This window comes from Somniosus microcephalus, chromosome 1 (genome assembly GCF_052327205.1).
Source record: "Somniosus microcephalus isolate GS21.2 chromosome 1, FLI_Smic_1.0, whole genome shotgun sequence".
NCBI lineage: Eukaryota > Metazoa > Chordata > Chondrichthyes > Squaliformes > Somniosidae > Somniosus > Somniosus microcephalus.
In genome coordinates, this window is record NC_140987.1 from 284771750 (window position 1) to 284787428 (window position 15679).

The 15679-nt window shown below is 46.4% G+C and overlaps 1 protein-coding gene across 2 annotated transcripts in view; it reads right to left on the reverse strand.

Moving 5' to 3' along the window:
• dnah6 (dynein, axonemal, heavy chain 6) overlaps positions 1–15679 on the reverse strand; it is a 1317984-nt gene that overhangs the window by 57903 nt on the left and 1244402 nt on the right. For both annotated transcript variants that reach the window (XM_085993638.1, XM_085993630.1), the window contains one exon: positions 10837–11022. In XM_085993638.1, the coding sequence (XP_085849764.1) occupies positions 10837–11022 (186 nt within the window). The remainder of the gene's footprint in view (positions 1–10836; positions 11023–15679) is intronic.

Genomic DNA, 15679 nt, shown 5'->3' on the forward strand with positions numbered 1-15679 from the left:
TTTGATTCTTAACTCTACCCCAAGGTTAGCATCGACAAATGTACAGTACACTGCACTGGCAGTTCACTTGCATATCAACTATCTGCATCGACTGATTTATCCAGACTGCAACACCTGGACCTACATATATATATATTATATACTAGCTGAAGTGCCCGGCGGTGCCGAGGGTCTTTTGAGGGCATGTTGTTGTTGGAAGAGAGAGAGAGAGCGACTGGGGGGACGAGAGAGAGTGACTGGGGGAAGAGAGAGAGCGGTTGGGGGGAAGAGAGAGTGTGACTGGGAGGAAGAGAGAGAGCGAGAGTCTGGGGGAAGAGAGAGAGCAAATGGGGGGAAGAGAGAGAGCGACTGGGGGAAGAGAGAGAGTGACTGGGAGGAAGAGAGAGAGCGACGGGGGAAGAGAGAGCGCGACTGGGGGAAGAGAGAGAGCGACTGGGGGGAAGAGAGAGAGCGACTGGGGGGAAGAGAGAGAGCGACTGGGGGGAAGAGAGAGAGCGACTGGGGGGAAGAGAGAGAGCGACTGGGGGGAAGGGTGGGGGAAGGGGGGGGAAAGAGGGGGGAAGGGGGAAGGGGAGGGGGGAAGGGAGGGGGGAAGGGGGAGGGGGGAAAGGGGGGGGAAAGTGGGGGGGGGAGGGGGGAGAGGGGAGGGGGGAAAGGGGAGGGGGGAAAGGGGAGGGGGAAAGGGGAGGGGGAGGAAGGAGGGGAGGAAGGGGGAGGAGGAAGGGGGGAAGGAAGGGGGGAGGAAGGGGAGGGGGAGGGGAGGGGGAGAGGGGGAGGGGGAACGGGCGGGGAGGGGAGGGGAGGGGGGTAGAGGGGGGAGGGGAGGGGAGGGAGGGGAGGAGGGGGAGGGAGAGAGGGGGAGGGGAGGGGGAGGGGAGGGGGGGAGGGGGAGGGGAGGGGGAGGGGAGGGGAGTGGGAGGGGAGGGGAGGGGGAGGGGGAGGGGAGAGGAGGGGGAGAGGGTGGGAGGGGAGGGGTGGGGGAGGTGGGGGAAGGAGGGGGGGAGAAAGGGAGTGGGGAGCCAGCAGACCCTCTCCCCTCTACCGGCGATGGCTCCGCTGAGCTCCGTGCCACCCCACGCACTGACATGCCGAGCACAGCGCCCCGGTCAGCCCGAGCCCCGCCCTCCCGAGGCCGGGCCTGAGGCGGCTTGAGACGGCCGATTGCGGCTCGCCGGGCCCGGTTGCCTTGGTAATCCTCTTCCCCTCTCTGCCTCCTGATCTCCGGGACCGGGCCTAGGCCTGAGCGGCTTGAGATGGCCGACTGCGGCTGGCGAGCCCGGTTGCCGGGGTAACCCTCTCCGCTCCCCCTCCCCTCCTGAGCCCTGCCCCCCCCCGCTAACCTACTCGCTTCCCTCTGGCCGCGCTCTGTGTGGAGGTGCACGTGCGCCGTGCAGCGTGAGCGTGAATTTAGCGCGAGGAGCTTGCAGTGAGCCCAGCCAGCCTTTACCAAGATAGCTGGCCGCTGGTTCGGAATTGGGCCCAGCAGGGGGGGGGTGGGGGGTGGGAGGAGCTTGCCACAAAACAATTGCCTAGGGTCCAGCATGGCTGGCAACAGACGCCCAGGCTTCGAGGCCTACCTGCAAAAACGGGGAAAGGTAGGAAAATTAATGAGATTAGATAAAAGATTTAGAAAGTAATTAACTTTTTTTAAAAACAATATGTGTTTTAAAAGCAACTTTTTTTTTTAAAGACGCAGAAAGCGGGAAAAAGATATGAAAAGTTTGGAATCAAGATGGCGGCGACTCACCTCGGTTCAGAATGATAAGGCCCGCCCACACACGCACCGATTGGTCAACCGTCAGGTCACTGAACTGTAGGATTGGTCAATCTTCACGTCACTCAACTGTAGGATGGCCCGCCCGCACACACAGTGAACCCGCCCCCACTCGATTCAAATGAGCGGATAATGAGAGGAATTTTGAACGTTTTTTGGATACCGTCGGCACAATTTTTGTCCGAGCAAAAAGTAAATACACCTACAAGAGTCCCCTAATGATGAGCTTTCTTTTGATGTAACATATGTGTCGGTAAGCTCTATAACTTTTGATTGTATAGCCGGACAGAGAGACAGACAGAGAGACAGACATATCCTTTTATATATATATAGATAGATAGATATATATAGTGAACTGTTTATCTATACTTATGCAGTATTATCAACATTGTCAAATTTTAAATCGCCACTGCTGTTTTCTACACTTTGTGTAAAATGTTCAGTAGTCTCCTAACATTTCTGTTTTTACAGATAAAGAACTGTTAGTCATACGTGAAAAACTGTTAGGAGACAACCTCCTGCAATGTACAGTATAAAAGGTACATATGCAACATGTATATATGGGAGATGTACATCATTTGAGATGTTCAATGCTCCTCCATGCACTGCAGCTTACCAGAAGCCCTTAGACTGATGTCCCTTTGTATCACAGGAGTATTTCAACTGCGGTGCTGCTGTAGCTATTTTCGCTAATTCTCATCTAAGCTTCTCCTCCTGCTCCTTTGGCACCTTCTCATCCTATTACATCCCTCGCACTTCTTGCTTAAAACCCTGATCATATACCACCCTCCCAAATTAACATGAACTTCCTTACTGAGATTTCCTGCCTTCTCTTTTACCTTAGCCTTATCTCTAAATAACTGCTCATCATCTATGCCTAAACTTCACGGGGGAGAAATTCGGTGGGCTGTGCCACCAGTTAGCGCCTAAAGAGGGCACTCAGTGGCTTTAGCGCCACTGGCCACGCCTCCCGCGATATTTAGCTGGGGCGCTAATGGCGGCGTTAGCCTTTTGCGCTGCGCCGCCACCGATGACGTCATCAGTGTGCGCAGCGCCCTGCTACCACCCTGATCACGATATTTGGCAGCGACCGCCTCTGTAGCGCCGCTCGCTAATCGCGCCCGGTTCACGGGGCCTACCTGTGGCGGCAGTGGCGCAAATTAAAGTGGAGGTGCGGGGCGGCCGTTTTTTTCGGCGGCCGCCTGCCAGCACCTCCGTCCTCGGCCTCCTGTTCTCCCCCCGCGGCATTGCCGGCTGTTTTCCGAGAGCCCGGCACTTCTCCTCGGTTCCGGGCTCTTTTGCCGGCACTCACGATTGCTCATCGCGCTGGTGCAGGCCCCTCCCCCTTAAGAATGGGAGGAAGGCCTGCAGTACCGCAGCACGCCGTGCCGTCGCGTGTGGCGCTGCGGCACTTTGCGCTGTGATATTCAGTTTCAGCACCCTAAGAGGGACGCGGAGCGCCTCGAGCCTCACCCCGTGTCCCTCTTGGGGCGCTCAAGCTGAATTTCTGGCTATCGCTGCTGCTCCGATTGCAGCGCAAAATCTGGCGCCCAGGCGAGCTTGGCGCCCCGTTTGCGGCTCCACCCAATTTCTCCCCCCACTAGTTTTATCTCCTTCTCAGATTTAATCTCACCAATCAGTCTCAATCTCAATCAATCCTTCACGTAAAGTCTCCCATCCATATCCCCTTCAACCTTAACGCATTCAACTTCTTCACATCCAAGTTCTCTATTGCAGACAAGGCTATCTCTGACCACTTCCTTATCTCCCTTATTACTCGCATCCCTTTGCCTTCTCCCAGTTTCACCACTCTCCCTTGGACAAAAACTTTTCCACCGCACCCTCACTAATTCATTTTCAAATTCCCAACCCCCTCTCTTTTCACCTTCCATTCATCTGCTGTAGTTTACCTACTCAACTACTCCCTCACCTCTGCCTTTGATGTCCATGTTCCCAGCAAATCACTCACTGTCTCCCATCAGTGCCGATCCCCTGATGCACTATGTATTTTGATTCCCTTAGGTCCAAGGACAGAAAACTTGAGTGTTCCTAACACACAACTGGTCCAGTCATTAGTCACCTGATCTGGCACAACCATGTCAGAAACATAGTGTAGTGTATGTGCCTTTAAGAGCCCCATGTGTGCTGTAATGCCGGTAATGGCCACTCGGGCTATATAAGCCTGTATATTGTGTTATATCCGTTAGTTCCGCTCCAGACTTTGTTTAGTAAACACCTATGAAACCAACTCCTGTCTTCAGTGTCTCTATCAACACACAGACACAACAGTGGCGACGAAGTGGAAACGGACTTACCTGCAATTCGGCAGCACCTCAAGGACATCGATTCCTCTGGCGTCCAGAAGAATCAAGAAAGTGAAAAAAGCTGTGGTTTCACCAGCTGGCCAAGCTGGTGGCAGGTACTGCGCTAATCCTTCCTGGGCGTCAGGCTGGGGCTCCAGCAGCTGATTCTACAGCTGGGCCAAGCAGCGAAAGCGGAGGCAAGCAGTAACAGATGGGGAGGGAGCACTCGGGAGACAGCCGGCGCTGCAAACAGGTCGGCGTTCAGACCTAGAGAGAAAGTCCGGCGGGAACGAGTCTCCAACTGTAAATAAATAAATAAAAAAAGAACGGAAACCGCGGGAAACAGCGTTGTCATCGGCAGCAGCGGCGGGAAAGCGCGGGAAGCGCCACATCTTTTCTGCAGAAAAGAAAGAAAAGCACAGGAAGCGCCATATCTTTTCTAAGATGCCTAAGTCTGGCAATATTGATGCTTTTGATAGCGAGATAGAGGATTGGACCACATATGTGGAAAGAGTGGAGGTATATTGCACTGCAAATGGAATAGAAGATGAAAAAAAAGCTTCAGTACTGCTGAATCTAACGGGCGCAAAGACATACGGGCTGTTACGAAATTTAATCACTCCAGCCAAACCAAAGGACAAGGATTTTAAAGAAATTGTTGATACCCTACAGGAGCACCTAAACCCAACACCGCTGCTGATAGCGGAATGATTCAAATTCTTCAATAGAAATCAACACAAGAATGAAAGTAACGCTGATTACCTCACCGAATTAAGAAAGCTATCAAAACACTGCCAATTCGGGGCAGTGCTAGCAGATTATCTTCGAGACAAATTCGTCTGCGGTCTCTTAATTGAAGGAACAAAGAAAAGGCTGCTTTCTGAAAAAGATTTAACACTGGACAAGGCTTTCAGTATGGCTGTATCATACGAAGCAGCCGCAAGAGGAGCTGCAGAAATACAACAAAAGACACAGGACTTCGGCACCCATGAGATGACACAGGGTTTCGGGAGATGTTGTCGCTGCGGCAGATCCACCCATGACCAGAGGGACTGCTGGTTCAAGGACAAAGCATGCAGGCAATGTGGAAAGATTGGACACATTGCACGGGTATGCCGATCTGGACAAAATAAATCCACAGACAGGAAAAAAAAAAATCAATAAAGAAAAGTACAGAAAGGTACAAATGATGACGGACAGTAGCTCTGAAGACCAGGAGAGTGATATGGGGAGGATGTTCCCGATGATGGGTGAAACTAGAACTAGGGGGCATAGTCTTAGAATAAGGGGCTGCTCTTTCAAAACTGAGATGAGGAGGAATTACTTCACTCAGAGGGTGGTAGGTCCATGGAATATGCTGCCCCAAAAAGCTGTAGAAGCTACATCATTACATAAATTTAAAACAGAAATAGACAGTTTCCTAGAAGTAAAGGGAATTAAGGGTTACGGGGAGCGGGCAGGAATTTGGACATGAGTCTAGGTTCGGATCGGTCATGGCCCTGTGGGTAGCGGAGCGGGCCCAGGGGCCGTGTAGCCTGATCCTGCTCCTATTTCATGTGTCTAATTCTGTTAGATTCAGGAGATGGTTCTGTGATAGTGGATTGGCGGTTAGGATCAGATCAGCCATGATCTTATTGAATGGCGGAGCAGGCTCGAGGGGCCGATTGGCCTACTCCTGCTCCTATTTCTTATGTTCTTATGTTCTTATGTACAACATAGAATACAAAGGATCAAAACAGCATGGGAATGCTGACGGTTTATCGCACCTACCGTTGCCAACGGTAGAAGAGGCACCGACAGTAGACCCAGTGGAGATGTTCCACTCAACCATAGTGCAATGTCTACCAGTAACAAATTCTGCCATTGAAAAGGAAACGAGAAATGACCCGACTCTCTCACGAGTCTACGACTTAACTGTGAAGGGATGGCCAGCACATGGCGAACCACTGTTGCCAGCATTCTCGCAAAGAAGAGAACAGCTGTCAGTATGCCGAGGAACCTTGATGTGTGGATCCAGAGTGGTGATTCCACCCAAACTCCAGCATAAAGTGCTAAAGGAGCTTCACGAGGGGCATCTGGGTGGAGTGAAAATGAAGAACCTAGCCAGAGCGTTTGTATGGTGGCCAGGTATCGATGGAGACATCGAAGAAATGACCAAGAGCTGCCTAGGATGCCAGAAGGTCCAAAACGCTCCACCCCAAGCCCCTCTACATCCATGGGAGTGGCCCTCATCTCCCTGGCAAAGGGTACACATCGACTTTGCTGGTCCATTTATGGACTCAATGTTCTTAATCGCGGTTGATGCACACTCCAAGTGGCCGGAGGTAATAAAGATGTCCTCCACCACCACGGAAAAAACCATCACAGTATTAAGGACCATATTTGCCAGGAATGGGCTGCCGGAACAGATCTGTTCTGATAATGGACCGCAATTTGTGTCCGAAGAATTCAGGAAGTTCTTAAAAAACAATGGGGTTAAGCACTACACGTCCGCCCCATACCATCCCGCCACCAATGGATTGGCTGAAAGGCTTGTCCAGACCTTCAAGAAGGCCATAAAGGCCATGGGTAATGAAGACATAAAACTTCAGCACAAGGTGGATAACTTCTTGTTCGCATACAGGAATACAACACATATGGTTACCAACCAAACTCCCGCCATGATGTTCTTCAATAGAAGCCTAAGATGCCGGCTGGATTTGATCAAGCCCAACATCAGAAGGGACGTGGAGAACCGGCAATTTCAAGGCATGAATGAAAGGCCAACTAGAACCTTCCAGATAGGTCAACAAGTTTTGGCCCGGGACTACCGTACCGAGAAATGGCAGCCTGGAACTATCTGCACACGACTAGGACCGCTGATGTATACCGTGGACATTGGAGAAAGCATAATAAGGCGCCATGCTGACCAGATCATAGAGTCATCCGAAAAGGGACAACCTACACCACAACTCTATACGCCTAACGATGAAGTAGAGATACCCATATCTACCTCCGATCCGGTGATACTGGAACCCAATGAACCCGACACTGGCATTCAAGCCGAATCAGCCTTGCCAAAAGAACCTACTACACCACCAGAAACTACGACACCACCGAGGCGTTATCCGGACCGAGTCAGGAAGCCTCCAGAGAGACTGACTTATAATTAATTAACTGCAGCAATGTGTATATTATTTTTCTTATAACATGTAATTAATAATTACTTAAAATATTATGTACTGGTTAGCTAAAAGGGGAGGAATTGTAGTGTATGTGCCTTTAAGAGCCCCATGTGTGCTGTAATGCCGGTAATGGCCACTCGGGCTATATAAGCCTGTATATTGTGTTATATCTGTTAGTTCCCCTCCAGACTTTGTTTAGTAAACACCTATGAAACCAACTCCTGTCTTCAGTGTCTCTATCAACACACAGACACAACACATAGGAAAGCACAGGAATGTTAAACGCTATTGTGTCTCCAGGAAGTTATGGACAAGCAAAAGCCATGGACAAACAAAAGCCCCTTTTCTTCATCACAATCCAGCTTCTCAAACGTCTTTCCCCCGCTCCTTCCACACTCACCTCCAATGCCAAAAGCGAAGAGTTCATGAATTTCTTCATCTGTAAGATTAAGGCTGCCCATGTAACTGCCTCTGCTGCCATCTTACTCTTTCTCTATCACTTGCTTCCGACCACTCTAGTCTCAGACCCACTTTACCTCTATCACTGCAGTTTCTCTCCCTTCTCCAAGTTCTTTTTTGCCACTCTTGCACTCCTGATGCCTTCCCCACTCAACTCCTGACCACTCAACTATTCTTTCTGGCCCCATGCTAACTAACATTGTTTATGGCTCCCTATACTCAGGCACCTACCCTTTCAACTTCAAAACTGTCAGTTGACTTCTCAAAAATCCCACCCTAGGCCTGTCCATCCTCTCCAATTACTGCCTTTTCTCCAACCTCTCTAAGGTCCTTGAATATAGCATCACCTCCCAGCTCCGTGCTCACTGCTTCCAAACTATGTTTGAATTACTTCAGTCCAGCTCCCCTCCTGCTGACAGCACCAAAACATTCCCGACCAAAGTTACAAATCACATCCTCATGACTGTAACTTTGTGTTTTATCTCTCCTTCACCTTGTCACGGTGTTGACATGGATGACTGCACCATCCTTCCCCATTGCCTCTCCTCCACTGTCGAGCTCCATGGAACTGTCCTTCCATGGCTCTTCTCCTACCTGTCCTAATGCAGCTAATACCTCTCCAGCAATAGCATCAATTCTCAACCCCACACGGAACTACACTTGACCCCCCTTCTCCTCATCTACATCCTACCCTTCAATGAGAGCATCTGGAGACAGAGGATCAGTTTTCATATTTATGCTGACACAGAGATCTATCTCTCCATCACTTCCGTTAACCCCTTGAACCACCTATCATACTCATACAAGGATAAACCAATCCAAATGTGCAATTACATGGATCACCATGATTCATCAACAATTGTGGACGTCAAACTTTGTTTCCACATGGATTAAGTTTCAAAGGGTTGTGTGCTTATGACCTGTAATCCAGTGATGCACACACAGTCACAATATACTTTGCATAAAGGCCAAAAATTAATTGGAATATAATATATTATATTAATTTTTCCAAGCAGTTTTAAAGGACAGTTCAATGTTGACTGTAATTGTGGATGAATTGCAAGCTAATGACCACTGGTGCCAGAAACTATAGCTAGTTCACTTTTGGATACAGTTAAGATCATAATGCCATTCTTTATCAGGACAACACGTAGAATTTGCCATTGTAAATATGCTTTATTGGGACTAGAGTGGTGATCTGGTGTTCTGACAGGTATTGGTACATTGCCAAGAGCTCCTGATCTCAGCAAAGCTAACAGGGAATGGTGCCAGGTACAGTTACTACTCCCTCCAACAGAGAGAGGGGAAAGGTCATTCTGGCTACTCTTGCGGGGGGGGAAGGAATTTGCATTCATATAGTGGCCCAGAAATTCGGGTCGGGGCTTCCCGCGGGTGAAAGCCCCCGATCTGCACTTACCTTGCGCGCCGGTTGTTGAGCTGTGGGCCCCCGTGGAATTCCGATCCTGGGCCTGCTCCAGCTGCCGGCGCGCAGTGCTTGCGTATCCCAGGGGCGCAGTTAGTTCGATGCGTCCCCTGGGATCACGTGGGCCATGGGGAGCCAATCGGAGCAGGGAAATGCCCATTCATAAGTTTGACAAGAAGAGCTGTCAAAACTTAGAAATACTACGGGCCCCAAAACATCACTAAATCTTGAAATAAATTTTAAAATAATCACATTTTTTAAATAAACTATAAATTACATGAAATAACTATTTTAAACAATAATTTAAATTTTTGAAAAAAATAATTTTATTTTCTAACGGGGCTAAAAATAAACTTGCATTGCTTTAAAGTATTTAAAAATAATAAACCTGTGGAAAAAATGTTTTAATTTTAATTAATTCACCACTTACCTTGTAAAAAGCAGGCCTTATGACTGCTTTTTAAATGTGTAACTTCTGCAGTCTTACCCTCTCGGGAAAACCTGTAAAAAAAAAACTAAGTTCGATGCGCACGCGCAGCCTCTCCCGCGCGCGTGTTCGAACTCTGAACCCCTTCTTTCAGGGGAATGGAAGTGCCGGTTTCCCGCGCATGCGCAGTGCATGCAGGAAACCGGCACTTCCATTGGGCTTACGGGTGAGTACCCCGTGCGTACTCACCCGTGGAGACCCGAATTTCTGGGCCAGTATCTTTCATGATCTTAGGATGTCCCAAAGTGCTTTACAACCAATTAAATACTTTTGAACTGTAGTCACTTTTGTAATGTAGGTAAATGCAGTAGCCAATTTGTGCATGGCAAGGTCCGACAAACAGCAATGAGATAATAATCAGATATAGGGGATAAAATGGGTCTACGCCAGTAGCGCGAAACAGGCTCATAGTGAATTGGCCGGCCATTTTACTCTGTGCCCAATTTTCTTTTCCATTGAAATTACTGGAAAAGAAAACTGGATGTGAAGTAAGCTGGGCTTCCGATTGGCTACGAGCCCGTTTTGTGCTACTGGTGCAGACCAATTTCACCCTTGATCTGCTTTAGTGATGCTTGTTGAGCGATATATATTGACCAGGACACCATGAGAACACACCTATGTTTACATCCCCAAGAGGGCAGATGGGGCCTCGGTTTAATGTCTCATCTGAAAGACGGCACCTCTGATAGTGCAGCGCTCCCACAGTGCTGCACTGGAGTATCAACCTAGATTATGTGCTCAAATCTCTGGAATGGGACTTGAACCCACAACTTTCTTACTCAGAGGCGAGTGTGCTACCTACTGAGTCAAGGCTCTTGTGTAACTCTTTGTGACCAGGTAAAGATTAGTAATGGTAGAGACTTGGAAATAGTTTGTCTGCCCTGCCATCTCAACTGGGGAATTAAGTAGAAACACCCAAGTAGAGGGTAGAGAAGGGTATTAAAATGGAATAATTTTCACCCCAGTACTTTAATGGGTTACTTAATTGTTCATATGTAAACAAAGTCAATTGTATTTGATTCTGAGAAAAGTTGATACAAGTGCCTAGTTATTATAAAAAGTGATAAAATGTAGCGCAGCACTCTTAGTTCCACAAACCTAAGTAAGCTCTCTGAGGTTTCTGACATCAGCCATTATGTGGCCAGAAGCTATAAATGGTGCCAGATTTTCACAACCACAAGTATAGTGAGTTGTTACTTGAGGATAGATGTTATATTATGTCTCACCTCTATAAACTCTGTTCTCAATACAAAGTCTTTCACCCATCCTCCCAAGGGCTTGAGTGATGGATAAGCTGCATCAGCCCACAGAGTTGGAACCTGGTTGTTTAGGAAGCTGCTGTATATCTTTTCCACCTCTTCAGACATGACCACAAATCCAGCAATGGCCTTGTTCAGTGTAATTAAAGAGTCCTGCACAGACAGGGAAATAAATGGTCAAGATTTTTACAATCCAATCATAACTGTGGATATTACTTTAACTCTGATATCGACCCTGTGGTTAAAAAGGCAATGGCCCAGATATTTCCCATTCCTTTGCCTGGGTCCAGGATAGGTAGAATGTATCAGAAGGAGGCTCCTGCCTGTCCAGCACAATATGTGCCAGAATTTGGCATGTTGGGCATTAGCATGGTCCAGATGTGACCCCAGCACAGGTCCAGCTTCTGGCAAGGACTTGTACCATGAATCAAGGGCAGAATCAGGAATGCAGCCGCGAACATGAGTTAAACACAACCAGAAGGCCCCAGCACTATCCGTTGGGTCCCTGAAAAGGAAGTTTGAAATCTACCATTAGGGTGCTCTTCATCTTCCTCTGAGCCCCTTGAATCTGAGGAGTCTCAGCACAAGGCCCAGTGCCAGCTTACTTGGGCACTGCTGGAAGTGGGTGCCCCCCCTTGGTTGGAGTGGGAGGAAAGTGAGGTTGGAAAGCCAGGAATGCCCCCTCCCACCCCACTTATCATGGGAATGCTAGGCCTGCAGCTGTTGCAGGTGTAGGCCCTGGTTCATTCATTTAGCAAAGCCTCACAAATCCTGGGGCAGCATAAATTGGGCACAGGCCCAATGTGACAAATAATACACTGTTAGATGGGGGTGGGGGGTTGACAGATTAGGAGCCAAGATTACTTCAACAGCATTTTCCTCCTCTGCAACCTCTACTACTGTGAAAGACAAGAGCAGCAATCCAGTGGAAATACTATCACTTCGAGTTCCCTTCGAAGTCACATACAATTCTGACTTGAACATATACTTCAGGTCTTTCTTTACTATTGGGTCAATATCCTGAAATCCCCAAAGAAACACCAATGTTATAGCACCATGATCACAATGACTGCAGAGGTTCAAAGATAAGGCCCACCAGCATTGTCTCAGAGGAACTAGGGATAGGAAATAAACGTGCCTTGTCAGCATCACCCATATTCCAAGAAGAAATTAAAAAATAACCATCACAGCCAGTTACAATATCCAATCAGCAAAAAAAATCACAGATATAGTGAAATCTGACTTACATTACATAAACAAAAGCATACAAACCTGTTTATGACTTCCTAGTTTTTAAAACACAACTTTAAAAAATATTTTGCCTTACAGTTCCCTCTGTGATTTCCATGGTTAGTACTATAAAATACAATGCTTTGAGTAAAAATAATGTACATTATTCTTCTTTTCAAAATTCCATAGTTCTCTTTAATGTTGTATCGATGAGTTTAGACAAAACAAATCATGTGACCTTGACTTCTAATAGCAGTTTTAAAGAGGGAGGGAGGTTTAATCACAGGTCCTTTTTACATAGAATTACAAAGAATGTACAAAACAGAAACAGGCCATTCGGCCCTGACCATCAATGAACAGCAGAAAAGGACGGGGCAGGATTGACAAACATAGGAACAGAAGTAGGCCATTCAGCCCCTCGAGTCTGTTCTGCCATTCAATGAGAACATGCTGATCTGTATCCTAACTCTATCCATATCAACAACGACAACTTATATTTATATCCCTTAATACCTTCGACTAGCAAAAATCTATTAATCTCAGATTTTAAATTATTAATAGGTGCAGGTAATTCATCCCTGGTGCAATCATACTAGCCTTGCAACCCTCCTTTCATCCTCTCTTTCCTCCTCCAAGTAACACCAAATTAGAGGAATTCTCATCTCCAGATTTTTGATTAAAGAACATAAGAAATAGGAGCTGGAGTAGGCCATTTGGCCCTTCGAGCCTGCTCTGCCATTCAATAAGATCATGGCTGATCTTCTGCCTCAACTCCACTTTCCTGCACTATCCCCATATCCCTTGATTCCCTTAATATTCAAAAATATATTGATCTCTATCTTGAATATACTCGACGACTGAGCCTCCATAGCCCTCTGGGGTAGAGAATTCCAAAAATTCACCACCCTCTGGGTGAAGAAATTTCTCCTCATCTTAGTCCTAAATGGCTGACCCCTTAACACAATGATAAAATCTTGCAGGCAAAAATATGGAGCAAAAACCTTTAAATATAAACAAAATGCAAAGAAAATATTCATTGAACAATCCAAACAGTCCCAAGCCCAAATATCAAGCCCACTTCCATATAGGCACCAACTAAGCTCTTGCCTCCTTAAACAGAGGCTTTGCAATATGCCTGACTGTGCTTGTCTATTTTATAAGGGTGGTCTGAATGCACAGCACATCCATGTGAGCATCGGGAAATTGTGCCTGTCCTCATTTCAATATAGTTTGCATTGATTGTAGTATTAACATGTGGCTACCTCATCTTCCATGAGGCATGCTGCCCTGCTATCTTCTGGGGAGGGCACCCTAGAGTGGCGAACAAGCCATCCTTCCTCATACCCACCAGAAACAGATATATTAGGAGAGATGTAAACCTTGTCCTCACAGTTGAAACCAGACTGGGCAGTTAAAATCGCCCATGGAACTCATTCACTGACATCCCGCACCAATCCCGCAGGCTTTGATTTGAACCTGCTCTTCTGAGCAGGCATGGAGGACACCAGAAGGCCACCTGCAAGATCCTTCTTTAAATATGCAGATTGGACTCTAATGATGTCATCGGAGCCCAACTGCTACTTTAACTATGGATTTGAGCGAGGAAGTGGTTGCCTGGTTCGCCGAGCGGGAAGAGGAGGCGGGGCCAGAAGAGGCCCCCCAAAAATAAGTCTTGTTGCTTTATTTCTTCGGTCCCCAGTAGCGGCCTCCTGCCGCCTGACATTGCGCTCCCGCCCACTGGCCAGCTGCCACTTGCCACTGGTTTTAAGCGGGAAATTGACCTGGGCCATGCAAATGAGGCCTGGGAGTTAAAATTACCCAGGGCTCACGCTGACGAGGTCAGGACAGTTTGCGCTTGTCTGCCCGATTCTGGCCCAGAGTTGAAATCGTGGCTATTATTTTGTTGATAATAGGTTACCACAAATGCATGATTCATTTTTTACAGTCCTCAGTCCTGTTTAGTGGGGTTTATTCTCTCATACGTCTATTGTAACATACTGGAAATTTGGCAAATGATATCAAAATATTTTGGAAGGGGAATGGTACTAGATACGCTTAGAAAATAAATCCATACATGCTGTACAGTATACCCACTTCTACAATTGCCATGACACATTGAATATGCTACTTGTCAGCACTCCCTCCTTCTCAAAAGAAGGGGGAAGCATGGCAGTAATGGGGAGGTACAGAAAACAACAATGTATTTTTAAACAGAACTTGAAGCTCGATGTTGTATAATGAAATGTTTATAAATTCTATTCAAAATCTTCAATCGATAGCTTTTAACCTCCAGATTACCATTTTGACAAGCCAGTATTTATACATTTTTTTTTACAAATCCATTATTCTATATAAGTATTCTAAATTCCTACTGTGATTTTGTTTCTATTTCCTCACTGTCCTAAACATCATCCTGCAAAGTGTGATTTTTTTTTTTAGGTCATAAAGCATAGTCACACTAGTATGCTGACTTTGAGGGATGCAGAGATTTTTTTCCACACTGTTCTACCCCATTACTACAGATTTTAGTACTTATTCTGGGAATTTTCAGCTTGAAATCAATCAAAATATTTATACTGACAGCTCATTCTCTCCTAGCAAATATTGAATCTAAAACATATTATATTCTAAGTTTAAAATTTCAGGTAAATCAAAATCATTTCACAAGGTCACTCTTTCAGTAAAACATGTTTGCTTCAGACCCAACATAAACTATAATTTGATGTCTCTGCTGAATATATTAAATTTAACACTTCTCCCAGCTCTTCAAGAGAGAAGGGACCTTTCCCCGACCTCCTTTCCATTCTTCATGGTGGTTCTCTTGTCAATATGTCATTCGCTGCTCCTGGTATCGAGCAGCAAAGAGCAAAAAGTAGCAATATTGGATAATTATATCAATGCTGGTGAAGGTCATTATGATTGACAGGCATGATGAAGCACAATCAGAGGCACAAGCTATGCGTTACAGAAATTACATGAAAGGAAACTTCTTAAACTCTCTAAAGTCGGGTTTACAGAGGTAATTTTCTTTTCTTTTTTTTTCTTAAGTTAGCAATTTAGACCCAGCTTTATTTACTCTAATGCCAAACAACAGAAACTGTTTGGTTGACACGACAAATGCCCTAATTAATTGTTAATAGTTTTCTTGCTCTACATTTCAATTTTAATTATGAAAGAGCCACCGAATGGAGGTATATTGGGGCATTCTCAAGCTTTGGGGTAGCAAATTCACTCTGAACAAAGTCCATATGCAAACAATGATGTTTATTTGACACTTGAAACGGAGCTTGAGGTAGTTTATTACTAGAGTTCTTACAGTGCTGTACATGAATTCATGTTAAAAATTTAAGTAAGCCTTCCTGCTGAGTCAAAACATGATAACAATTGTATTTGTGCATCATTATTTTCCAGCTTTCTAAGTGTTAGACTCCTTCCAATCTCCTCAAAATGGCCAATGTAGATAAGGGGAAAAACACTCTACAGAGGTATATTGGGTCTGCACAAAATCCGTCGACAAAACTCATTTTAGCATCCAAAGTGTTACAGAATCAAGGGGCATGAATATGTGTGAGCAGTTATC